The sequence below is a fragment of the Colobus angolensis genome, unplaced genomic scaffold, assembly GCF_000951035.1.
Source record: "Colobus angolensis palliatus isolate OR3802 unplaced genomic scaffold, Cang.pa_1.0 Scaffold372, whole genome shotgun sequence".
NCBI classification, from domain to species: domain Eukaryota; kingdom Metazoa; phylum Chordata; class Mammalia; order Primates; family Cercopithecidae; genus Colobus; species Colobus angolensis.
The window spans coordinates 650,124-677,982 of NW_012117066.1; the positions used below are offsets into that span (position 1 = coordinate 650,124).

The 27,859-nt window shown below is 41.0% G+C and overlaps 1 protein-coding gene across 2 annotated transcripts in view; it reads left to right on the plus strand.

The window, feature by feature from the left end:
- THSD4 (thrombospondin, type I, domain containing 4) overlaps positions 1-27,859 on the plus strand; it is a 704,860-nt gene that overhangs the window by 556,359 nt on the left and 120,642 nt on the right. For both annotated transcript variants that reach the window (XM_011953812.1, XM_011953813.1), the window contains one exon: positions 21,289-21,493. In XM_011953812.1, the coding sequence (XP_011809202.1) occupies positions 21,289-21,493 (205 nt within the window). The remainder of the gene's footprint in view (positions 1-21,288; positions 21,494-27,859) is intronic.

The following is a 27,859-nucleotide window of genomic DNA, read 5'->3' on the forward strand; positions in this document are numbered from 1 at the left end:
AAACTTACTTTAGCTTCATGAGAAATAATACATCTTACGATATATATTACTGACATTTTTCAGTAAAGATTGGTCAAGAAAGAAATTGTACTGTTCATTAGCCACCAAAATACTAGTATTGGGGACTTATTGGAAAAGTAGTAACAGAGGCAACTTTTTTTTGCAACTTTCTTTTTCTTTGATTGGGCAGTCTCACTCTGTCACCTAGGCTGGAGTGGAGTGGCATGATCATAGCTCACTGTAGCCTCAACCTCTTGGGTTCAAGCAATCCTCCTACCTCAGCCTCCCTAGTAGCTAGGACTACAAGTACACACCTCTATGCCCAGCTAATTTTTGTATTTTTTTTGTAGAAATAGGGTTTCACCATGTTGCCCAGGGAGGTTCCAAACTCAAGCAATCCACCCACCTCAGCCTCCCAAAGTGCTGGGACTATAGGTGTGAGCCACTGCACCTGGCCTAGGCAACTTTCTAATCCCATATAGTGAAATTAGAGGGCCAGCTGTGGCAAATCTGGGGGGTAATTTATGGCAAGAGAGCCAGGGGGTTGCCCAGGACTGGTCTCAAATTCTCTCTTATTGGAGTAATTTCAGTAATGTGAGTTGAGGCCCCTGACCCACATGACTCCTTCAGAACCGAGAGCAGGAAGGACAGCATGACATAGATAAAGTGCCAAGCCATGTTGATGATGTTTAAAAACTTCAGGCTTTGCCAAAATTGCAGGATATCTTAATCTTTGATTTCTTCTTATTTTATTTAAGTGTAAAAATCCATCCCTTTATTTTATAAACCCTGATTTTGCTATGAAGGCCTCTTTGAACTCCTCAGCTGTTACTGCCCAGTTTATCCCTTAATTCCTCTTCCACCTACCATGCAGTTTATCTCTTGTTTATCTCCCCAGCTAGACATTAAGCCCATTGAGAGCAGGGATGTAACATATGCCACTTTTGATTTCTCTAAACCACCAGGTCAGTGCTAGGCACATGGTAGATATTTAATTAATCCTTCATTAATCTAACAAGTCACCTGATGATTTAGATCTTTCCTTCAAAACCCACCTACAGAGACACACACACACACACACACACACACACACACACACACTCTTACACACTCTGATCATTTAGTCTTTCCCTGAATGACTCCAGTGGTGAAGAACTCACTTCCTCCCAAAATAGCCCTTCCATCTTCAGTCAACTGCTAATGTAATAAGCTAAGATTTACTGAGTGCCTACTATGTTCCAGGCATGGTGCTAAACCCTTTACAGAGATTGTAACAGTTAATCCTTACAGCAAGCTTTTGAGGGAGGCATTCCCTAAGGCTTTGTTTCCCAATCACTACATGGGATCAGTCCTTCTATACCATTCCTCTGTAAGCCCCAGTCCAATTTCTTGGGACCGCAGATAGGAAATCTAACCTTTCTTCCATGTGACAAAGCTTCCAATGTGGGGCCCATCTAGTAATGCCCGTCTTCTTTTCTTCTTGCTAAACCCCCCAGGTCTTTACACCATTGTTAACAACAATCACAGAGTTTCATTGAACACTCACTGTAGTCCAGGCACTGTGAGGAAGGCTTTCTTTTTGTGCTTTAAATTTTTATTTTTCCCATTTACGATTGACAGAAAGGTTATACATCTTGCCTAAGGTCACACAGCTAGTGTATGGCCAACAGAACTGCAATCCTGGAAGAGTGTGATTCCAAAGACAGAGTTTCTCATTACTGTTTGGCATCATTGCTACTTAATGGTGATTTTCACTTTTCTAACACTTTAGAATCCCTTATGTCACTTTCATTATAAAAGGGAGAAAAGGGCAAACACTTTGTCACAGAAAGAAGATTCATTAAAGGGTATTTTTAAGCCACTGTTTTCACAGGAAAACCAAATGCTAGAAAAGGTACAATGCTAGGCCGGGCGCGGTGGCTCAAGCCTGTAATCCCAGCACTTTGGGAGGCCAAGACGGGCGGATCACGAGGTCAGGAGATCGAGACCATCGCTGGGCGCAGTGGCTCAAGCCTGTAATCCCAGCACTTTGGGAGGCCAAGACGGGCGGATCACGAGGTCAGGAGATCGAGACCATCCTGGCTAACACGGTGAAACCCCATCTCTACTAAAAAATACAAAAAACTAGCCGGGCGACGTGGCGAGCGCCTGTAGTCCCAGCTACTCGGGAGGATGAGGCAGGAGAATGGCGTGAACCTGGGAGGCGGAGCTTGCGGTGAGCTGAGATCTGGCCACTGCACTCCAGCCTGGGTGATAGCGAGACTCCGTCTCAAAAAAAAAAAAAAAAAAAAAAAGGTACAATGCTAAAAAGAAACTGTAAAAAAAAAAAAAAAAAATTGATACCTATACCACAGTAAAGTATTCCAGGTAATTTAACTTTCAAGCTATAAACCGAGGGTTCTCCTTGCATCAGGGTGCTCTCACCCTGTAGTCCTGAGAAGAAGACCTGTTTTAGGCAAATACATAAAACCAAATGGAATATATTAGAAAGGAACTGGCACAGACCAGTGTCCAGAGGTTTTCGGAGGACAGAACGTGGAACACTGTGGACGGTACGCAGAGAGAGGAGGATTTATTACAAGCCAGGGCCGTTCAGGGCTGAACTGGCTTCCTTAACAGGTGGAAGGCTGCCTGTCACTGGAGAAAGTCAAACAAAATCAGATAGGGCTCTTGCAAGGACAGAAATGGCTTAGAAAGTTAGGGTTACCAGGCACCAGGAGGTCATCTGAAGGTGTATTAAAAGTTGACATTAAAAGTCTAGGTTCTGGGACTGGAATGCGTGGGTTACATTCCTGCTCAACATTTTACTCATCTTGGACAATTTACTCAGCTGCCTCAGTTTTCTCATCTCTAAAATGGAAATAATAGTATGACTTTCCTCTTGGGGTATTGGGAGGAGTCAGGGAGTTAATTTAGATAGTAAAGCATTTTTAAAGTGCCATGCATGTGCTAAGTCATCTGGTCCTGTGGTCCTAACATTTTTTCATGAAAATGATTGTGTGTCCAAAGAAAGAGGTATAGGTAATCCCAACACATAAAACAAATTTTTAAAAACAACTAATGTGTTTTGTTAGCACAAATTAATTTTTTTTAAATAACTTTTTGGTTCAAGAGTATATATGCAGGTTTGTTATACAGGTAAACTCATGCCACAGGGGCTTGTTGTACAGATTATTTCATCACCCCACTGCTAACCTAGTACTCAATAGTTATTTTTTTCTGTTCCTCTCCCTTCTGCCACCCTCTACCCTCAAGTAGACCCCAGTGTCTGTTGTTCCCCTCTGTGTGTCCATGTGTTCTCATCATTTAGCTCCCACTCGTGAGAACATGTGGTATTTGGTTTTCTGTTCCTGCTTCAGTTTGCTAAGGATGATGGCCTCCAGCATCACCCATGTTCCTGCAAAGGACATGACCTTGTTCTTTAGCATAATTTCTAATTAAAACATTAGCATCTAACTCTTATACAGGCATTTAGTGAGCACGTGGCTATTTTGTCCATTAGAAAATGTAGCACAAGTAAAATGGAAAATGATTTGGATGCCTTAGCATTCACTTTATTTCTGAATTGTGTTTCAATTTACAACCTTTGAAGAGTTCTTAATTAACATAGGCAAGAAATTGTAGACAGATAGTCTCTTTGGTTAAATAAAAATGGGAGCAGTTTGTTCCAAAGGCTGCATAAAAATGGGTTAATGTGGAGATGTCCGGTGTGTTATACATAGGCAGATACTGTGGTTGAGTATATATGATGTTTATCACAGTTCTTCACATTTTGAAAATATATCTTAAAGATTATGAAAATATTGAAGTAGAGCCTTGGAATAGCTTGCAGGCCACTGACCTATCTCTTTAGCAGACATGATTTATAGGTTAAATTAGCCCCAGTGCCTGTCCAAGGTCTCAACAGAAAACAGCAGGACCCAGGCTAACACCAGGGTCTAACTGATTGTGGTTAAACCAGATGATCTCTCTGTTTTCTTCTGTTCCAAGAGTCTATGATTCTAGCACTCTATGTTTAGTGGGAATACTTGCCAATAAGCCTGATGTTACTGTGATAAGCCTCTTCTTCCTTCAATTGGTTAGGCCATTTTGTTCTTCTCTGTACTACAAATCTGTTATGAAATGAAATTTCAGAACTATATTTTCTGAAAAGGATAAATGTCCTTTGCTCCAAATTCATTTTATTTATTTTATTTATTTATTTATTTATTTATTCATTTATTTTTGAGACAGAGTCTCGCTCTGTCGCCCAGGCTGGAGTGCAGTGACGCGATCTTGGCTCACTGCAAGCTCCGCCTCCCGAGTTCACGCCATTCTCCTGCCTCAGCCTCCTGAGTAGCTGGGACTATAGGTGCCTGCCACTACACTCGGCTACTTTTTTTGTATTTTTTTAGTAGAGGCAGGGTTTCACCATGTTAGCCAGGATGGTCTCGATCTCCTGACCTTGTGATCCGCCTGCCTCGGCCTCCCAAAGTGCTGGGATTACAGGCATGAGCCACCATGCCCAGCCCAAATTCATTTTATTTTTATTCATATCCATTTCAGTTTGTATAAAATATAGAATTCTAATCTTCAGCAGCAAGAATTTGTGATTTTTCCTAATACGAACTGGTAACTGTAAGCTGCAGATTTACAAAAAAAAAAACATTCAAATTTGACTTTCACGGCCAGCTAGGTCAATGCTCTATGCCACCTTTGTATTCTGTTCCTCTGACATTTTAGCTTTTATTTTTTAAAAACTGCTTCAATTTGTTGATGACTTTGAGCCACAGCAAGGAGGAAGATGGATATCTTCATCTATGCTGCTGACATGGTTTTCAAGCCATCCTAAGAAGTGGATAAATCATTTTACTGGTTACTAATCTGAATGGCTTTGTATCAATCATGTCACCATTACCAACTTATCTGAGGCAGAGATTTTTCTAGTATTCAAGTAGATACTTCCAATAACTTCCTCTAGCTGTCCATTTCACCCCTCAACTCAGGGGTAATGCCTTGGTTAGTTCATGGAATCCTTAGGAGGCAATAACAGTTCAAAATGAATACTCTACAGCAACTCCTAATAAGTTATGGATTCGTAGCCTTCCCCTGCTCAAGAGCTTCAGAAGTTCCTTCAGCTTAAAGGGAATAGGCTGAATCATTATTTAAAAACACAAGTTGAACAGTGATTTCCTTGCAGCCCTCAATCATATACAGAATACAGTCTCAAAGCTGGTACCTTACAGCTCAAAATGGGGTTCCCAGGGTCGCTAGGGTGATTCAAACCCAGAGGAAAGATGGTCTTGGGGTGTATTAGCCTGTTTTCATGCTGCTATGAAGGACTGCCCAAGATTCTGTAGTTTATAAAGGAAAGAGGCTTAATTGATTCACAATTCCACAAGGATGAGGAAGCCTCAGGAAACTTACAATCATGGTAGAAGGGGAAGCAAATACATCCTTCTTCACATAATGGCAGGAGGGAGAAGAATGAGAGCCATGCGAAGGGGGGAAGCCTCATATAAAGCCATCAGATCTCATGAGAACTTACTATCATGAGAATAGCATGGGGGAAACTGCCCCAATGATTTAATTACCTCCCACCAGGTTCCTCCCACCACACATGAGATTTGGGTGGGGACATAGCCAAAGCATATCATGGGGAAATCCTGGCCTATCATGGAAATCATGATACCATGGTTTTAGATTCCCTTTCTGATCATTGAAGAACATTCTGGAGGCCTGAGGCAGAGTGAGCCACCAGAAGAAATGGAAGCTGTCCAAAATAATTTAAACTCCCAGGCCTTTGGGTTTGCTTTGGGGAGAAAAGCTTTTATCACACCCTTTTGGTGCAACAGAAAACAAAATATTTGGGAGAGGTTTTAGTGCCAGCACTTCAGGCAGTGCATGTAGGCAATGGATAAGAGAGAACTCAAAGCTTCTGGGAAATTGGAGGTGTCCCATGCTTATAAAGGGGAAATTCAAGATGTGATTAAGATGACTCCTTTCCAAGAAATATCAGGACAAAGCAAGTTCTCAAAAGCTACCCAGTGCCACTTTCCCTCATCCTTCCACCTGTCCAACACATGCACCTTTCAGTGGGTGTTCTGCACTTGCTGGCATCTGCTATTCACTACCATATTCCCTGTTTCAATCACTCCATGAATCTCCTTGCCTCTGTGGCTTCCACCTTAAAACTCTGCTTTTGAGTTTTTGAACTAGATAGGAATGAGCACAGATCCTAGCACTTGGCTGTGTGACCTCAGGCAAGTTACTTAATCTCCTTCCTCCATTATAAAAATGGTAGTAAATATATTCACTGTATCGGACAACAAATACCAGTTTCATTTCTTTATATTGCTTTTCCTGATGCCCAGGAGCACCTCTGCAGACCTCTCTGAATAGTGGGAGCACACTTTTCTTATGGAACCTAAAGTCACCAGAGTCCATAAGTTGTCAAAATGGAATCCTCAAACTCTTTTTGACTTTGGCTCTTTCTCTCTTTTAACCAGAGTATGTTCTCCTCTACTGGAGAAATGCTTTTCTTTTTACTTCCATATTTGCTGCTGTTTCACATTTTTAAAAGTATATTCAGGCCATTCTCTAGCTAAATAACATTCCAAGCAGCTACTGTTTAAGCTGATAATTGATATCATTTAGTTGTGTTTCTTTGAATTTGCTCTCTATGTTATCTTTAACTTGACTTTAAATAAAACAATAATATGCATTGAGTTTCTTCCATGTGTCAGATGCTTTTTATAAACATAAACTGGCTTTTTATCATCATAAAACCAACCCAGTAAATTAGGAGATATAATTAATAAATAGTGTCACTAATTATTATGTATTTTCACTTTATGACAGCAAAGTATTTTGCTGTCAAAGCATAAGGACACTGGATCATTGTCAAAATCCCTACCTTCACTCAGTTGTCCACTCCTGGAGTAAGGCTTATTCTTGAGCGACTGCAGCCCTAGGCACCCCCTTCCACCCGGAATCAGAGAATCACATATAGACATAATGCCTAGGAGGAAATAATCAGCTCGTTTAAGTGACAGCTGACATCAGGAGGCCTTTTGAGTCAGAGGAATGACATGATGACAGCAGTGTCTTTGGAAGATAAATTTCACAACCACATGCAGTATAGATTACCTGAAACCACAACATTCAGCCTTGATGCTTACGCATCTGCGGGGCATGATTTAAAAGCTCATAAATACAATCTGGATTTTAAAGAAGGGACTGGTGAAAGTTAAGAATTTCGAGGTTCTACTAAAGAAGGTGAAGGATCAGTGTTTTTCCAACTGGTTTATGTGTCCTAAATATTTATGTATACAAGTGCATATTGTTAGTGCAGTCACTTGGAAGCCACGTGTGGGCAGCAGATCTCCCATTGCCCTACCTTTTGGTTTAAAGTTGCAAGAGAAGGGAAATTCTCGGCAAGCATGAGAATCATTCATCTGGCTGCCACCTGAATTACTGTTAAGCAACACATTGAGTTTGACAGATAACCCTGTTCTTAGCCATCCTTCAAGAAAAGCATGAAGGAGCCTTCATGTTTAAACATTTCAGCCAAATTTCTTCCTTCTGACAGTGCATGGAACACAATGTCTTTATTTCCTAATGAAATATTCATATTGGATTATCTATGGTTAGAAGAGAGAATAATAAGAAATTATCTTTATTTAATTTCTTAGCCATTCTGATCTCAGAGAGCAAGCTCTCGGGTTGGGTAATGACATCGCCCAAGGAACCTGATGTTTTTTTCTTGAGTTATAAATACCTCTCAACTTGACAAACCAATAGTTCCCATTCCCAGGATGACAAATGAGAAAAATCATTACTATTTCAGTGGATAGTTTTGGATCTAGGAATTTGTTATGGGAGGAAGGGTGGTATTATAGATGCCCCTTCATGGGGGTAAATCAGCACAATATGGGACTTCAGGGAACTTCAATATGGGACTGCAATGGAATCAAGCTAAAGGAGATGCTGAAGCAATGTGGCCAGGCCTTGTGGGAGGGGAGGCCTCGGATTGGAAGTAAAGCCTGTGTGTAAGCCTGTTGGTGAAAGCCCGAGAGCCGCCTGAGAGATAAAAGTGTATATGTGGCCCTTGGTCAGTCATCTACCAGGCCCTGTTCTTACAAGAAGGGTTTCTGTTGTTCTAAGAGACAATACAACTAGCAGAGGAAAAAGATCCTAGCCTTTGGGGCCGGAAGACACTTATTTCAAACCCACCACCATCACTTCTGTGTGAGCTTTGACCTATTACTTACCTTCTTGGAGCTTTGGCAAAATAGGTATAGTAATTCTTACCACCTGGGGTTGTTGAGAGAATTAGGCTGGATAACATATTAGGTAAGGTGCTGAGCACGTGGTGAGCAGTTCAGTCATAATAGCTGTCACATATATCCATGGGACCTCCTACTGCCTAAATGCCTGGGAGATGCTTGAATGCCCTGATTGCATCTGTTTTCTACCTAAAACTCATCTAAGACCGTGACCCAACATGCCCAACCCATAGGCTCCACCCAGCAGTCTCCCTTGCTCTTTTCTAAAATGAAAATAATCCCTTTCCAGTTTTTGAGGCTTTCCATAGCTGGTCTCCAAGACAAACCAGGAAAGACTAGCAAAAAAAAAAATTGTCTAAGTATTTTTTTTAATGAGAAAAGTAACAAAGATAAAAGAAATATCTGGAAGCCTTGATCACCATTGTCCCAGACCATTATTGAAATGCAAATAGATTGTGGCAGTTTACTGAAGGGGTGGCCTGCCCCTCCACACCTGTGGGCGTTTCTCGTTAGGTGGAACGAGAGACTTGAGAAAAGAAATGAGACACAGAGACAAAGTATAGAGAAAGAAAAAGTGGGCCCAGGGGACCGGCGCTCAGCATACAGAGGACCCAACACCGGCACCGGTCTCTGAGTTCCCTTAGTATTTATTGATAATTATCTTTACCATCTTAAAAATAAGGGAGTGGCAGGACAACAGGATCATTTTAGGGAGAAAATTAGCAGTAAGACATATGGATAAAGATCTCTGTGACATGAATAAGTTCAAAGGAAAATGCTGTGCCTTGATATGCATATGCAAACATCTCCATAAACCTCTTAGCACCATTGCGCCAGTAACTCCCACCTTATGCCATAAGGCGGTTTTCTCCTATGTCAGTAAACAGAGCATACAATCGGGTCTCACACCGAGATGTTCCATTGCCCAGGGATGGGCAGGATTTTTAACCAGCAAGCTGCCTTCAGGCACTTGTTTAACAAAGACACATCCTGCACAGCCCAAAATCCATTAAACCTTGAGTCGCCACAGCACATGTCTCTTGCAAGGACAAGGTTGGGGGTAGGGTCACAGATTAACAGCATCTCAAATACAGAACAAAATGGAGTCTCTTATGTCTACTTCTTTCTATATAGACACAGTAACAGGCTGATCTCTCTTTCTTTTCCCCACAGTTTACCTGTTACAACTCTGTCTTCAAATACCACTTGAGAATCATGTGTAAAGAAAGTGGGGTTTCGGTGGACAGTGCAAACAGACCAGCCTCCCCTGTTGGTAGAGAAGTATATGTAGCTTGTGTGAAAAAGGGACTCCCATGGCCAGACTGCCAAGGGACGGGTCTCAAGGAGAAAGAAAGGCACATCATTTTACCAGCCCCTACTTCATGCCAGTTCTGAATTAGATACCTTCATTTACACATTTCATTTAAGCCTCACAAGAGATTTGTAAATTATACTTCGATCCCCTCATTTTACAGGTACAAAACTAGGGCTCAGAAAATGATATCACCTGCAGGTGTAATGTGCATTATTAGGAAGGCTTTTAGGTGAACATTCATGTGTCTAGAAGAAAAGATGTTTTGAACATATGGTACATACAAAAGAAATTTTTGTTAAATTCTTTAAATCCCAGGAAGTGAACTTCAGATTCAAGGTCCTTAGGAGTTGCCCATCACTCAGAGCTTCTCTTTGGCTCTCCACCATCTCCTCGTTTCTCCTCTCCCTTTCTTCTCTCTCCAGCACTGGAAGCAAAACTAGGCTTTTCTATTTAGCCAGATCTCATGGGTTTTTTGTTCATTTTTTGTTTTTTTTTGAGACAGAGTTTCATTCTTATTGCCCAGGCTGCAGTGCAATGGTATGATCTCAACTCACTGCAATCTCTGCCTCCTGGGGTCAAGTGATTCTCCTGCCTCAGCCTCCCAAGTAGCTGGGATCATAGGTGCCCACCAACATGCCTGGCTAATTTTTGTATTTTTTAGTAGAGGTGAGGGTTTCACCATGTTGACCAGGCTGGTCTTGAACTCCAGACCTCAGTTAATCCCAAAGTGCTGGGATTACAGGCATGAGCCACCACACCAGCCTGATAGTTTCTTTTGCTATGCAGAAGCTCTTAAGTTTAAGTAGATCCCATTTGCCAATTTTTGCTTTTGTTGTGATTGCTTTTTGCATCTTTGTCATGAAATCTTTGCCAGTTCCTACGTCCAGAATGGTGTTACATAGGTTGTCTTCCAGGGTTTTTGCAGTTTGGGGTTTTACATTTAAGTCTTTAATCCATCTTGAGTTGATTTTTTTCTATGGTATAAGGAAGGGGTCCAGTTTCAATCTTCTGCATATGGCTAGCCAGTTATGGCAGCAACATTTAATGACCAGGGAGTTCTTTCAGTTCTGTGACAGTTCATTTGCTCTTCAACAATTTCCTGGTGAAAACAGCCAATAAGGAAGTCAGGAAAGGACTGCCAGCTGCAAGAAGTGACTTCTGACATCCAGAGGAGGGATGGCAGAGACCTTCTAGTAGTTGGACCCACTTAATATACAGGGTGGCAATCTCTCATACCTCAGAATGTCTCTGAGTCATCTAGAGCAAGAGTCAGCAAGTTATAGCCCATGGGCCAAATCTAGCAAGTAAACCCAATCTAGCATGTGAGCCTAATCCACCAGCCACCTGTTTGTGTAAATAAAGTTTTATTGGAACATAGCCATAAGTTGTCCGTGGCTGTTCTCACACTGCAACAATCCAGCAGAGTGGCTGCGACAGAGACCATATGACTGCAATGCCTAAGGTATTTACTCTCCGGCTCTTGACAAAAGAAGCTTGCTGACCCCCAGTGTAGAGCAGCACCTTTCAAACCTGAATCTGCATAGGAATCACCTGAGAATGCTGTTAAACTGCAGGTTCTGATTCAGTAGCCCTGGGAACTGGTGCAAGACTTCTAAAATGCCCCAGATGATGCCTGCGCTGCTGGTCCATGGACCACACTGAGTAACAAGGGGCCAGAGAAAATAAACCAATGCTTATTGGAAGATTCTCCCCCGGGGCCTGAAAGCTTAAGGAGATGAATAACCCCTCCCTTCTCAGGCCCAGTCCCAAGGCTCAAGGCTACTTGTGCCAGCAGCATGCGCCACCAAAATAGCAGAAGCAGGAAGAGAGCCGGCCAGAAGACACGTACCCATGAAAATCGAAAAAGAGGCCATCCAGGTACAACGTAGCAGTAATGTCAGACTAGGACACTTCCTGTTTACAGGAGACTGTAAAACCTTTGCCCTGTCCTCACCTGGGCTGACGCCATTTTAGGCCTCAGCCCGGCTACATCCAGGCGCTCATTAAAACAGCATGTTGCTCCGCATCGCCTCGTGTTGTCTGTCGGCACACTCTCAGGGTTCGAACCAATACAAGAACCTTACACTTATTAGTCTTGATTTTTTAAAAAACTGAGAATTATAAAATAGACTTTAGAAGGAGTCCTAGCCGAAAAGCTAAAATAAAAATGCATAGGGTTTTAGAGGAACGTTCCAATGAAAGCATGGGGGAGAATTATTATAACTAAATTTGATGAATTAATTAATGAGTATCAAGATCCATGCTCAGACCCTTGTTGTAAGATGGCGCCTGCCCCCTAATGGAGTTTCTGCCTCAAGAACACCAGTATTCTTCCAGGTTCTCAGGCCGGGAACCGCAGTCTTCCTTACCTCACCTTGGATAGAACATCCGTCTCCAGTCCAGTTGGCCATTCCTTCAGCGTGATGTTGGTGGGCTCCTGCCCTCCATTCTAATTTAATCTCTCTGGTCCAGGCCTCCATAACGTTGTGCCCATCTTAATGCAGTTGTCTTTGTATGTCCCAGTCTCCAGTCTCTTCCATCTCCAGTCCATTGCCTGTGTTTGACAGACATCTTCTGAAAAGAGCTTTTCAGCCTTCAGTTTCTCACTCAAGAGTCTTCAGATTTAAGATCCTACACTTTGGTCGCCAGCCTTTTCTCTCATCATCTCTTCCCACTCACCCAGTCTGTCCTCTCAGCCATCCCTCGAGATGGCCCAATGATACCTAAGAAACCCATCTATTCCCCAATGTTGTAACTCATTTACACAGATTTTAAAACATTTTTCTTGACCATTTTGGAAATTACAAGATCTGAATATTTCACCCACCTTTTTTTTGATGTTCCAAAAAAAACTTTTAAAAAATGAAATCATGCCTTAACAACATGGCAGAAACTTGCACATAAGAGCACAGTAAATATGCAGTCATCCTGGTTCTCTGGGTCCACCCTTCTTGTGTTTCTCAACAGTCATTTTTTTTTTTTAAATGTTGGATCACTGGTTCTTTTACTTAAACTAGTTGTTTAGGTAAGTACCCTCTTGCACAGGCTTAGAGGTGCCATCTTGTGGAGAAAAATGCAAACAGGCACATTTGGCTGTGCGTTAAGGAAATGATGAGGATGCCAGCGAGAATCTCCATTATTGCCTTCTGGCCATGGGACGGTCCTCTGAGAGTGTTCTGTCTGTGACCTGCAGTGGTAGACTCAGGCCGTCTGTGCTCAGGAGGCCCTGTAAATCAGGCCAGTGTGCAAGCAACCTCCATTCTGGATCAGAGTTCATCAACCCAACTTGCTCTTGCCTTTTTGCTGATAACCTGGCTTCCAGAACTCTGCCCTATGGGGTGTAGGCAGTGTCTCTCTGCTCTGTTCTGCAAGGAACTTCCTAGTCTTGGCCCCTTATCAGCCCCAAACCACAGCTTCTAACAGACCCATCCCATGTGGTTTTTTCCTGCTGCCACCCCTCCTGGCACACTAAAAAATTACAATAAAATTTGGTCAGACATATTATGATCTCTTTAAACACAATTCACCCTACAGCTCTATACATTAAAAGTAAAGTGAAAATTTAGAGGTTTCTAGTATTCTATACAAAAATATGGTTACCTTGCTTTTATAATAGAGCAATTATCACTGTCAAAAGCTATTTCAGGCCTATCTCCTCTTTCCCCCATTTCAATCCATGGAGGAGGAAAATTATGAAAGTAAAGCATTAGAATTTTAGAGTTTGGGATATCGCCACCCTCCAGAGAACGATGACCGTAGTGGGAATTGGGGGAGGTGGCAATTATCTTACAGCATATGATATGTTTACCTCTCGGGACTCCTTTCTTCAGTTTTGTAAACATAGCTACAGTTGATTCTTACCCAGGTTTATCCTACAAGAGCGCCAACATTTTCTTCCATCTGAGTCCCTTGATAAGATGCTATCCTATTATGAACTAGGATGAGGTACTGAAAAGTGACAGCCATAAGCTTGATTAAAACCAGATCACTCGTTTTACAATTGCTTTCGTTTAGGAAGCCAACATACCTTTTATCCCATGGACCATTTCTTCTCTTCAAATGAATGGCATTGTCAATTTGATCTCCATTGATTCCTGTTTCCAATTTAATTTTGTGTATATAAAGCAAATTTCCCTCCCTTTAAACATGGCAGGATGCTTCATATCAGGGCTGTATCTCCTTTTAGAAGAAAAAAATTTGGCACCAGAAGGGACCTTAGAGATGAGCCAGTTTGAAGAGCAAGTTAGTCCCGTAACTTTGATCTTTTAATTCCTCAACCAACTGCTCTTTCATTCAACAAACGCTTATTAAACACCTACTGTGTCCCAGGTACTGTGCTCTTTGCAATACATAATCATACTCATGCTGAAGTTAAGCCAAGAGGCATTCTTAAAGAACGGGAGAAGGTTTGATAGCAGTAAGGAACTATTTTTGGAAATTGGATAATTAAGTGTTCTTTGCTTATTAGCTTCTCTGACATTTACAAAGGCTGTTCATGTGCTTCTATGGAATTGCCATCATTTTAAAGCTTTCTGGGGAATCTATTATGTGCTCCTAGGTGTCCCGTGAGCTTTGGAATAAAGAGCAGTAATTCTCAACTGAGGGTGATTTTGTTCCCATGGGGAACATTTGGCAATGTTTGGAGACATTTTTGTTTGTCACACTGAGAGGGATGCTCCTGGCATCTGGTGGATGGAAGCCAGGGATGCTGCTAAACGTCCTACAATGCATAAGACAGCCCCCATAAGAAAGACCTTTCAGGACCGAAACATCAGTAGAGCTGGAGTTGAGAAGGCCTCACCTTGAGGAAGAAGAGCAGGCAGGAGGGTGAAAAGCTAGGCTTCTAAACCCTGACAGTCCTTCAACCAAAGCAGTTCTGCTTTTCTCATTTTAGGTGGTGGAGCTTTGGATTTCCACATGAGATTTTATTTTTGAGGTACATTTTTTCTACTTAAAAAAGTTGAAGACTACTGTGGAAGACAACTCTCTGCCTTCTGTTTTACAATTGAGTCACTTTGGAACAAATCAAGTGGGTGTATATGGTACAAGATGAGGGCAATCGGGTAGATTTGGAAGTATCTACCTGAGCTTGGTTTTGGCTGCACAGGACTCTGCCCATCTCCCTCTCGACGTTTACAAACAATATTGAAGTGATTTGATTGTGTCTGACTTTCAGTTTAGACCAGGGATTGGCAATTTTTTTTCTGTAAAGGGCCAAATCTAAATACTTTAGGCTTTGTAGACTTTACTGTTTGTGTTGCAACTACTCAACCTGCTGTTGCAGCACAAAAGCAGCCGTAGACAATAACTAAACAAAGGGGCGTGTTTGTGTTCTAATAAATCTTTATTTATAAAAACAGGTTGTGGGCCAGATTTGGCCTACTAGCTACAGTTTGCTGACCCCCGATTTAGACTGTAAATAGGAACCTTGTTTATTTTACCTTCATGTCTCTGCTGCCTACCACTGCATTGGCACATAGCTGAGGTTGGCTCAGGAAACATTTACTGAACTATGTTGAAGGTCAGTTTTACAGGCATAAGTGTTAGAAGATTTTAATGAGAATAACAACTGGAAAAAGATCCACCCAGAATAGATTAACTGTTTCCTTATGTTGAACATTTAGGATGTTTCCAATTTTTTATTAATAATACTGTGATGAGCCCTTCATACAGAAACTGTTGGCCTGATTTCTTATTTCCTAGCATAAATTCCTAGAAGAAGAATTTACTGGATCAAACGGTCTATATTGCTAAATTGCTTTCCAGGAAGGTGGTATTGATCTACATTCCTAACAGTAATAACAGGAAGATATTTATCACATGCAAAGGATTTCTTTCAACAGAATGTCATGAGTAAACATTCTGGCATCCATATGCATTTCCACGAATTAGCTCACTGTAAATATAAGTAACTTGGTGTCAGCTACTAATCATTTTAATATTCTCCCATACTGTTCTACCAGCATGATTATTAAGGCACGTTGTTTTACCTGTGGGGGTCATCTAGCCAAACAGTTGAGGTTACCCTGTCTCACATGTTTATTGAGCACACACAGACACATCTGCTTCCCATTAGGGAATCAGGACCTCCACTATCTGAATGCCTGGCACCAGCCTACCCTGCCGTGACGGACAGAGGCCTCCTCCCTGTGAAATTCACCTCCAAATATGTCATCCAGATTGCTCATTTCCCTCAGGAAATTTCATTCAGGTTAATTTTGGCACACAATTGGGGGTAATTCTTGAGCAATTTCTCCTGTGATGGTTTGCAATGTGTAAAATTTTCCTACAACGTGTTACAAAAATCACTGGAAAAAATACAAAGGACATCTGATGGTTATCCACTGGTCTTTGTAACAGCAAGAAATATCTATTTTGAACTGCAGTACATGATAAGCAAGAAACATAAAATAAAGGTAGATCAGAGAGTAGATGTTCTTTCTGGCCTTTTTCAACGGGTGCTGTTTGAGCAGTGAGAATGTAGAAGCTGTGCAAGGTGTCTTGACTTTATGGTGAACCTTGGTCAATTTTGTTTTGTTCTTTGCTGTTCAAAGTTTTCTGAATTTCACCAATTGAAGAAGAGAATATTTCTGACTCAGAAGTAGTAGAAAGTGTTACAGAAGTAGGGGTGGGTCCGGGTGGTTATATGATGATGGGATTTACTTCAAAGTGAATAGACTTCAGACAAAATCAAATACATGAAGACATTGATGACAAAACCCAGCATTTTCTGAGAAGCCACCATACTGCAGCATTCTGCTAAGTACCTTTTGTGTTTCCCTCATTTGATTTTCCCAACAGTCCTAAGGGGTAGCTGCTCCATCCCTATCCAGGCAGAAAAAAAATCCCACGGCTCAGAACAACTCATCAAAATGTCCAAAGATACAGCACTCATCAGCGGCAGACAGCACAAGAACGCAGATTCTCTTGCCCACCCTAAGCACCCCCTGATGACACTGCAGTGGTGCCTCTGAAAGAGTCTAGACATAGGTCAGCACTAAGTCTTCCCTGTCAGTGACCAATTGATTAGCCTCCTGATACACAAACCAGAATTCAGGCCAGATTCGTTTCTGAACACTGTGCTTGGGAAGAAGATCTGGATGGTGGTGGAAATGTTTTCAGCACCTACCTCAGAGACAAGTGACCAATCCAGCATCACACAGCAAGCCAGGGACTGGGCCAGGACTGCACCCCAGGTTTTCTGGTTCCCAGCCCAACATTCTTTCCATTATTACAAACTGTTTTTCCTGATAAATGACATCAGCGAATGATTATACCTAATGATTATACGACTGTGTTTTGGACGAGAATATCAGCTGCTTTAAAGAAAGTCATAGCACGTAATCTATACATGTGATAATAGTTCATGAAACATCAAAAAAAGTACATCTAAAAGATGACAAATACAAACAAGTCCTATTCTTAAGTTAATAGTATTATACTTCTGTCAATGGCATACAAAGTTTTGACAAAGTGCTTTGTTTATGCAAGATATTATCATTAGGGAAAGCTGGGTAAAAGACCACTGAAACTCTCTGCACTCATTTTAAACTTCTGAGTCTTACACTATTTCAAAATAAAGCATTATAACAATAAGAAAGTAATGCAGTAGGAAGATGGGCTAGAATATGTGTTCCCACACTGTGTGTAAACTATAATGTTAAAAGAGCCAGTGTAAGAGAGATACATAATGGGGTTGGTCCCTCATAATCCTGCAAGAGGAGAAAGTCAGAGTCACTTCTAAGCCAGGCTCTCTCCAGTCTTCATGGTAACCATGCTTTGAACTTGTTCCTCTGCACCTAGGTCACTACCACTACTCCTTCAGCAAAGCTAGAACCCTCAACACGACCTCCGATCCTTTGACCTCCAAACTTTTACCTAATGGTTAAAAACATGGGCTTTGGTTTGGGGCCTGGGTTTAAATCCCAGCTCTACCTATTATTAGCATTTTAGCCTTGGGCAAATTACCTAACCTCTCTTCTAAGTCTTAGTTTCCTATAAATTTCAGCAATCTCACAGATGGCTTTTTAGGATTAAATGGAAAAACATGTATGTTTCAGAGGACCTAGAAGATACTAAAGACTATAAATGTTAGACATGATAATGTTGAGGAAGATGGCAAGGAGGAGGATGAGGACAGTCACAAAGTCCTGTTCATTTTGCATTGTAAGCATCTCTCAAATCCCTTCACACCATCCCCATTCCCCTCATTCAGGCTGGGATATTGCAACATCCTCCAGACTCTGTGTATACCCAATTGTTAATTATCGACTTTCTAAAAGAGATTTGATCCTGTCCAGCATGACATAGAGCATGCAGGGGTTCCTCACTGCCTCATAGCTTGTGATTCTCTGTGTGTATGTCTGATCACTCCTGTTAGACTCAGATTCCCAAAGTTAGGACCTGTGTCTGATTCAGCTTGGGATTTTCTGGGCAGCCTTTTCAGTGTAGTCACTCAACAGTATCAGTGATGAAATACATCTTTATGTGTTTTGATCTTGTCATGGCAGGTCCTTTATATCATTCAGATCCTAGTCCAGAGGTCATTCCCCAGCCATGCCCTCCTAGACATCCAGTCCAAATTGTCCCTCATTACATCATCTGATCTTCACAACAGCCCTGTGCAGAAGAAGGGACAGCTGTCATGTGTGTAATTTGCCCTTGGCCTCAGCTATATATTAAGGTCTTGAATATGTGTCGTCTGCCTAGTTCTCATTCTGGAGTTGTCCCTCTTGCTTTGTGAAGTAAAGGAGAGATATTTGGTAACTCCATGGGAACTCAAGTCTCTTAGAGGCCTGGGTAGCCACTAGACCACTGAAGAGTGCTCCTAGTGTGTTCTAAGGAAGCTATTGATCATGGCTCCAGGGAAACAGGCCGTCATCTTTAGTTCTTGGCAACCTTGTGCAGCCACATGCTTCACTGAAACCAATCTCCAGCCTACTTGGACATCTACCAGAAAAACTCTTACAGCCTTTCCTTCCCATGTCTAGATTGATCCAGAGCAACCATGCTGTGCAGGAAATCTGGTGGGGGTGGGTCCATCAAATTGTACAGAGCATTTTCATATAATGTCTGATTGACAAGATGAAATGACATTTTATCTGTGTCTGTGGTTATCTGAAGCTGTCCATGCTTGTGTAATTTCCTTGTGATACTTCCATTCTAACTGGGCTGGGGCTGAGGATTCATGTGATTAATGTGACGTCTGTCCCATCTTTGGTGACTCTCATTCATTCTTGAAATATCTCCTACACCCTAGTTACAGGAGAGAGACTCACTGGACGGTTCCACATTGTAGCCATTGTTATCACCGAAAAGCAGGTCTGAGCATGGCTCTCCCCTTCTCCAGACATCTGGGGGTTGCTGATGCCATAGGATGAAAAGCTAATTCTTCAATCTGGCAAACAAGATTCTTGACAAATTCCGCTGAACTCTCCAGCCTCATATTATCCCTCCCGGCAGGCTTGCACTTCAGCCGTGTCATTCTGTGTTCTTTCCTACCTGTGTACACATTGCTCCCTTTAACAGAAGGACCCCTATGAGAATGAGCTCAGTCTGGACAAGTCGAGTCCAGGGGTAGCAGCAACAGACTGTATGCTGGGAAGAGAGGGAGTGTGATATGTCACTAGACAAGGCAGGCAGTGGGTGCTGACCACCTCTCCTGTCCACCTTCCCCCTTGATGAAGTCAGAGTCATCTCCTTGATTCAGTTGGAATCTTGCCTTGATAACATGGGTTCTACTATTCAAAACCCCTGTTGCTGGTGACATTTTTTTTTGTTTGTTTCAAAGCAAGGGAGAATTCAAGGGGGGTGGGGCTATGGATATCATGCATGGAAAACATACTCCTTATTTTTTCTGCTAAAATGTGCATGGGGCAGGGTGAGAAGGATTTGAGGGAGGAGAAATACATAGCAAACATGGCATTTGGAAAGGCTAATTGGATGTGGATGAACATATTGAGATGATGTCCTATTACTGTCAGAGGTAATGTTTTACAGAGACGCTATTTGTGAAGAGAGACCAGTCATTATTGATGGGTCAATGTGCACTCAGGAATATGGAAGCAATAATGCAGAAGGGCAGTGCCTGCAGGAAGGTTTCAATCAGGCATGCAGCTAGAGGGGAAGGAATGAACACCTTTTGATTTGACTCTGCCCACAGGATTTGACCTATAGGACCTACATGAAGAGACCCGGGGTTGCATAACAAAATCTAAAGTGGACTTTGACTGGTTGCTGATCTCTTTGCCCTTGAGATGTGGTCTAATTTTTGCAGTTAGAATGCAAGAAAGAGACAAGCCTGTGATTTGGAGAACATGTGTCTCAAGAATTAGAATACCATTCTCATTTCAAGTATCTTTCCATATCCTCATGACCCAGTGAATAATCCTGTACTCACAACATTTCATTGTCCAAACCATAATCTACTCAATTCCATCTGCTCATGGAAAAGTGACAGAATTCTTTGTTCAGAACATGAGTCCCAATGTTAGATTCAGGAAACATGATCCTGAGCCCTATGAGGTCAGGAGTGGAAAGCTGCAGAAGTGGAAAAAGATTTTGTGAAGATCATTCCATTTTGTTTCACAGTTTAATTTTTGGTTTTTTTAAAATAAGGCCTGCTCTGTTGCCCAAGCCAGAGTACAATGATGCAATCATAGCTCACTGTAACCTCATACTCCTGGCCTCAAGTGATCCTCCCACCTCAGCCTCTTGAGTAGCTGGGACTACAGGTGTGTGCCCTCATACCTGGTTAATTTTTTATTTTTTATAGAGACTAGATCTCATTGTGTTGCCCAGGCTGGTCTCAAAGTCCTGAGCTCAAGCAGTCCTCCTGCCTCAGCCTCCTAAAGTGCTGAGATTACAGACATGAGCCACCATGTCTGGCCCAAAGTTTAATTTTTGTATGCAACATAAAATGGTCCCAACGGAAACATGAATGAGGAGGGAGAGATAAAGCAAAAAGATCCTAGAATGCATAATGGGAAGATTCCTTTTGTCGGGGAAGGGAATTCAGGAAAGTCAGAATTCCGTTATATACTGAGACCGGCTTCACAAACAGCACTCTGTGATTTAGCAGGTTATGATCCCATTTGTTGATGTTTCTGGCTCTTGCTTACCTTCGTCCTTCTGCTCTGGGAAAAATGCTCTGGGGTAACAAGAAAAAGTCCTGTTTCTCAGACCTCTAGAGCCACAGTTACCAGTAGAGTTTCAGCTCCCAAACAATTTAATTTCCTAAGAAACTGGTCCGGGGAACACTACTTTTGGTGATACTTTGCTAAGTGTAGCATATATGAGAAGACTTGGGGGCAAACCCCAGTTTCAGGTGTGGTGCTTGTCATGATTCCAGAGAGATTCTTTGTATAAAACTCCCAGCACAGACCATCTTCTCCCCTCCCAGAGTCCAACGGGGATTTGTAGAACAACTTCACTGTACAACCTGTTTAAGTAAATTTCTAGCACCCTACATCTTCCCTAGTCTTTTCCCCAGTGTTATTTTTCTCCTGATCATTTACCACCACCAAATAAACTCTGTTTTTTATTTGCTTATCTGGTTTACTATCTGTGGCTCCCACCCTACTCCTAGAATGTACATTTCATAAATAGCTAGAAAAGAAGTTTCTTGCCCAAGATCTTTTCCCCTCCTTCCTCCTGCCTGCTCCTGATACATACTATAAGAGTCTTTTGTTTTCTGCCTATTTGCAGAGCATTGGCTGTGATGACTACCTAGGCTCCGACAAAGTCGTGGACAAATGTGGAGTGTGTGGAGGAGACAACACGGGCTGTCAGGTTGTGTCGGGCGTGTTTAAGCATGCCCTCACCAGCCTGGGCTACCACCGCGTCGTGGAGATTCCCCAGGGAGCCACAAAAATCAACATCACGGAGATGTACAAGAGCAACAACTATTTGGGTAAGCTTGGTCTTTTTCCAGAGAAAGCCATCTGTCCCTGCCAGATGATGTATTCCTTCAGAACTGTAAGATAGACACAGCAGTGGCCGAGAGTCCTGGGGCATGCAGACAGTGTCCCTGGGGAATGCCAAAGTACCGCCTGGCCTACGCCTTGAAATGAGAAGCTTGGGTGGAGAACATTAAAAAAAAAAAGTCCTTCTTGCAGATAAATATTTAATATCTATACATTTAAACCAGCCTTTGCTTCTCCCAAGAGAAATATGGTTATAAAGTGGATAACAGCCCAAATTGTTGCTCTAAGATGGGAGACGCTCTTTGCAAAGTGCAGAGACCAGCTAATGTTTGTTCTGTTGGGATTTGAGGTGGCCAGGGACAATTGATCCTGTCTATGCCTTCACTCCCTGGAGGTCTAAAGCAAAAGCCATTTTTCTCCTCTTTCTGCCTCATCTGCCTGGGACAGCAGACCTATACATAGTAGTGTGCACATCTTCTGAAAAGCTGTGGAATCTTCCAGCAATCATTTTGGGCAATATCAATATTGAGAGGCCATTTTTAACCCATTTTTGTAAAAAGATCATGTGGTTTCGATTTGCATTTCTCTAATGATCAGTGATATTGAGCTTTTTTGCATATGCTTGTTGGCCATACATATGTCATCTTTTGAAAAGTATGTCTTCTGTTCATGTCTTTTGCCCACTTTTTAATGGTTTTTTTTTTTCTTGTAAATTTGTGAAAGTTCCTTATAGATGCTGGATATGAGACCTTTGTCTGATGTATAGTTTGCAAATATTTTCTCTCATTCTGTAGGGTATCTGTTTACTCTGTAGATAGTTTCTTTTGCTGTACAGATGCTGTTAAGTTTAATTAGATCCCATTTGTCAATTTTAGCTTTTGTTTCAATTGCTTTTAGCATCTTCATCATGAAATCTTTGCTAGTTTCTGTGTCCAGAATGGTGTTACCTAGGTTGTCCTCTAGGGTTTTATAGTTTTGGGTTTTACATTTAAGTCTTTAATCCATCTTGGGTTGATTTTTATATATGGTGTAAGCAAGGGGTCCAGTTTCAGTCTTCTCCATATGGCTAGCCAGTTCTCCCAGCACCATTTATTGAAGAGGGAGTCCTTTCCCCATTGCTTGTTTTTGTCAGCTTTGTCGAAGATCAGATAGTGGTAGGTGTGTGGCCTTATTTCTGGACCTTATTTCTCTATTCTGTTCCACTGGTCTGTGTGTCTGTTTTTGTACCAGTACCACTCTGTTTTGATTACTGTAGCCCTGTAGTATAGTTTAAAGTCAGGTAACATGATGCTTCCAGCCTTGTTCTTTTTGCTTAGGATTGCCTTGGCCTTTGGGGCTCTTTTTTTGTTCCATATGAATTTTAAAATAGTTTTTTCTAGTTCTGTGAAGAATTTCATTGGGAGTTTGGTAGGAATAACATTGAATCTGTAAATTGCTTTAGGCAGTATGGCCATTTTAATGATACTGATTCTTCCTATCCATGAGCATGGAATGTTTTTCCATTTGTTTATGTCATCTCTGATTTCTTTGAGTTGTGTTTTGAATTAAAGTTTCAGATATCTTTCACCTCCCTGGTTAGCTGTATTCCTCAGTATTTTATTCTTTTTGAATCAACTCATTTTAAATGATTTTTAAAGCCCTCAATATTTAAATGAGCATCCCTAGGATTCTCTTTTTTTTAACTTTTAAGTTAAGGGTACAAATGCAGGTTTGTTACATAGTTAAACTTGTGTTATGGGGTTTGTTGTACAGATTATTTCATCACCCAGGTATTAAACCTAGTACCCCTAAGTTATTTTTCCTGATCCTCTCCCTCCTCCCACCCTAGACTTCTCACTTAGTTCGTAATAGTAGTCATACCACACATATATAATACTTCAATCTCCAAAGCATTTTCACATACGTGTCCTTCTGATCTTTAACACTGGACATTATTTATTAATACTTTGCTTATTTCAAAAAGCTTTAGACTTACTAAAACTTACTAAAGGTATAATTATAGAGTTAAGATATGAAAATTGAAATTTAAAACTTAAAAACTAAATAGAAAAAGGAGGTATGATTCCAGAAACATTGGCTGATACATTTATAGTGATGGTACATTAAACTTAACTCTGAGCTTCTGGCTTAATTTAGTTTGACCATCAAGGTCTAGCCTAGTAGACTCAGATTCTGAAGGCCTTGGGTCTGGCCCCTTCCCAGCCATAACTCATGGGAGGAGTGGCCTATGCAGAGCTAGGGGAAGAAGCCAACTCACCACAATGCTTACTCTTTTCTCCAAGCAAAGCTAGAGAAATCATAACATTTAATGGTGCATGTATTTCAGGAGATAAGATGTTTATTCATCTCATTTGAGGTTGTAAACTAATGAAACTCTGCAGACTTGAGCTCCAAATTTCTGTTTATTTGAATTTGTTTACATGCTCCAAAATATAGACTGTTTCATGAGTTCTAGAGTCCTAAACTTTTTTTTAATGGGAAAGACTTTAGAACTCCTGTATTTAGTGTAAGCTATGAATTCTCCTTTTGTATGTGAATTATTCTGAACTCTACCATTTGGGGGAAAAAAGTTTATTTAAATGACTGACATTTTGTATTACTTGCCTTTTTCTTAATAAAAGATATTGTAAAGTTATTTTAGCTGAAATATCAAAGTTTGGCATAGTTCAGTCAGTTCAGTTTACTAATGTCATTATGCAACAGTTAAGAAATCAGACATAAAAGCATACCCAAGCACAAATTGATTATACAAGACGTGTGCTACCTGCCAACATGTTAGACTGTCATAGAGTTTTAGACTTGGAAGGAATTTTTAAAGATCTGTAAGCTTTCAAAATAAACTGGCAGTATGCTTACTTTTAAGCATGTTCTCCTAAAAGTTTTAAACAACAATAATGGTCAGCGTTGAAAAAAGTCAAGTATTATGGATCACCTATAATTTGCAAGCTTTAATTTATTCATTGAACAGCTTTCTTTCTTTTTTTTTTTTTTTTTTTTGAGACGGAGTCTCGCTCTGTCACCCGGGCTGGAGTGTAGTGGCCGGATCTCAGCTCACTGCAACCTCCGCCTCCCAGATTTACGCCATTCTCCTGCCTCAGCCTCCTGAGTAGCTGGGACTACAGGCACCCGCCACCTTGCCCGGCTAGTTTTTTGTATTTATTTTTAGTAGAGACGGGGTTTCACCGTGTTAGCCAGGATGGTCTCGATCTCCTGACCTCGTGATCCGCCCATCTCGGCCTCCCAAAGTGCTAGGATTACAGGCTTGAGCCACCGTGCCCGGCCTGAACAGCTTTCTTTACGGGAAACATTGGACGTTTAAATACTATGATGTCTTACATTTGTATGACAATTAATTTCTAATATTTTTTGCATGTTCACTGTAAAAATTTTAAGCAAGACAAATGAAATAGAGCAAAAAGGTAAAATTTCCTCTTTATACAAACTTCACACTTGATCCACTGCCTTCAAGTGTAAAGACTACTTGACAGTAAGTAACCACTGTTCACAGTTCATTGTGTATTCTTCAGCCCTTTTTGTAAGTACCAATAAATAGATATTTTCTAAAATTGATATTACTACACATACTTTTTGCAATTTGTGTCCTTATTTTAATGTCATATCATGGGTATCTTTTTATATTAATACATATAAGGCTAAGTTATTAATTTTTTTTAGTGCAGAGTATTCCGTACAATGGATGTAGCATTATTAATTTAGGTACTTCCCTACTGAGAGATGTTTAGATTGCCTCTAGTTTTCTAATATTACAAATAATACTTTAGAATTTTGGTTCAAGATGACAAACTGAGCACATGAGCTTTTCTTCCCTTTCTCCAAAGATTCCTTCAAAATGATACTAAAGGGATTTAATTTAAAAAAAAAATTTGACCTAAAACCACCAAGAAGACTGGAGTAGGGGTATCAGTGAGCAAATGATTTTAACAGGTTTTTGGAAGACAGAAAGCAGATGGGAGAATATTCACTAACAGAGCAGAAGAAATCACAGCCCAGGTGTGCAGAGGGGGTCTGGGATGAGGAGGGGCTGGCCTGTGAGATGAAGCCCCAAGAGGCTCTGAGCCTGGAAGACAGCAGGTAAAAGGGAGGGGAGAAGGGGAGAATGTGACTGAAAATGGGGAAAGAAGTGAAAAAACCTGTCTGTGGAACAGGCACCCCCCACTCCCAGCAGACACACACATTCAGAATGCTGGCATTGCCTCCTCATCCAAATACGGAAAGGAACTAGGACATGGATGAGAGGTGGGTGCTGCAAGACTTCTGTCTTCATTGTGGAACTGGAGAAAGCGCAGCTTGCTGACTGGTACCGCGCACTCTCTGACTCTGTAGAACTTAGCCTGTTAACAAACTCTCACAAGGTACAGAGGGTTCTCAGGAAACCTTCACATTGCTTTTGTCTTAAATGCCAATGGATAAGTGAAATAACATGAATGGGTAACCAAGTATCACTAGACATTTTCTTAAGCCTATAGCATGAAAGATAATGCCCAAGATAAATAACTGGAAAAGTTATTTCTGGAAGAAACTGAGCTAATTCTTGGAGAAGAAAACTTAAAGGTTCTCTAACAAGTACTGCTTCCATGAATATCCTAATATGTATATCTTTTCATACTTATATAAATAGTTCTGTAGGATAGACTCCTGGCAGGAGAATTTGTAGGGCAAATGGAATGCACACTGAAAATTCTGCAAAATAAAGCAAAATTCCTCTCCAAAGTTGTTGTACCAATTTACACTCCCGCCAGAAGCACATGAAAGAACTCTTTCTTCACACCCTTAAAAAACTAAAATTACAAATGTACTTAATTCTTACTAGATCTTTTTTATTTGCATTTTCCTGAACACCAATTTTTATTGTTCTTTATACTCTATGACTTTGACATTTTTAAATTGCACTTGTGGTTTTCTTATTGATTTTAAGAACTCATATATATAATTAGTAATAACCATTTTTTGGTGATATCTATCCAAAATATTAGCCTTTAGCTTACATTTCAACTCTGCTTAAATTATCTGTTACTCTGTGGTGAAAAATTTTAATCTCTTTTTTGTTATACTTTAAGTTCTGGGGTACATGTGCAGAACGTGCAGGTTTGTTACATAGGTATACACAATTTTGTCCATTTTTTTATGGCGGTTGGTTTTCTGACAGATACCTTTCACCAAAATAAGGATTTTTCTTTCTATAACTAGCTTTTAAGAATTTTTATTAAAACTTGCCCTTGTTTTGTTTAGTTTTCTTCTAAATGTCTGATGATCAATCCTTAGTTGTCAGTTTATATTTATAAAGATAATGGATAGTTGCTTATTCTAAGTGCATTCAGTGTCTTTCCTCCACAATTACTTTCATCTGTTTTTGCAACAGTCCTTTTCTCCAAATGGAGCAGAGCCCGCTGCCAGGCTGTGGTCAGGCAGGCTTCCTCTGAGTGTGCACGGGCAGGGGACAGACAGGCAGACAGATACAAAAGCATTCTCTCTTAGAGGCATATGAGGATTCAGTAGGATAAACACAAATTGCCTAGCATGATATTTAATACATATTTTAATACATATTTTCCCTGCTTTATCTCAAGGCTCTAATATATATCAGTGACTGCTTAACAAAACTCTTTAGTTTTCCTTGCAATTTCCTTGCAATGACAAGAAACAGCCTTCTCTTCAGCTCCACTGCCAAGGAAGCCTCCAGGATTATGCCACTTCAGGTGTACATTTTTTTTATTATTATACTTTAAGTTCTAGGGTACATGTGCACAATGTGCAGGTTTGTTCCATATGTATACACGTGCCATGTTGGTTTGCTGCACCCATTAACTCGTCATTTACATTAGGTATTTCTCCTAATGCTATCCCTCCCCTATCCCCCTACCCCACAACAGGCCCTGGTGTCTGATGTTCCCTGCCCTGTGTCCAAGTGTTCTCATTGTTCAATTCCCACCTATGAGTGAGAACATGCAGTGTTTGGCTTTCTGTCCTGGCAATAGTTTGCTCAGAATGATGGTTTCCAGCTTCATACATGTCCCTACAAAGGACATGAACTCATCCTTTTTTATGGCTGCATAGTATTCCATGGTGTGTATATGCCACATTTTCTTAATCCAGTCTATCACTGATGGAAATTTGGGTTGGTTCCAATTGCTGTTTTTAATAGTGCTGCAATAAACATATGGGTGCATGTGTCTTTATAGTAGCATGAGTTATAATCCTTTGGGTATATACCAAGTAATGGGATCGCTAGGTCAAATGGTATTTCTAGTTCTAGATCCTTGAGGAATTGCCTCACTGTCTTCCACGATGGTTGAACTAGTTTACACTCCCACCAACAGTGTAAAAGTGTTCCT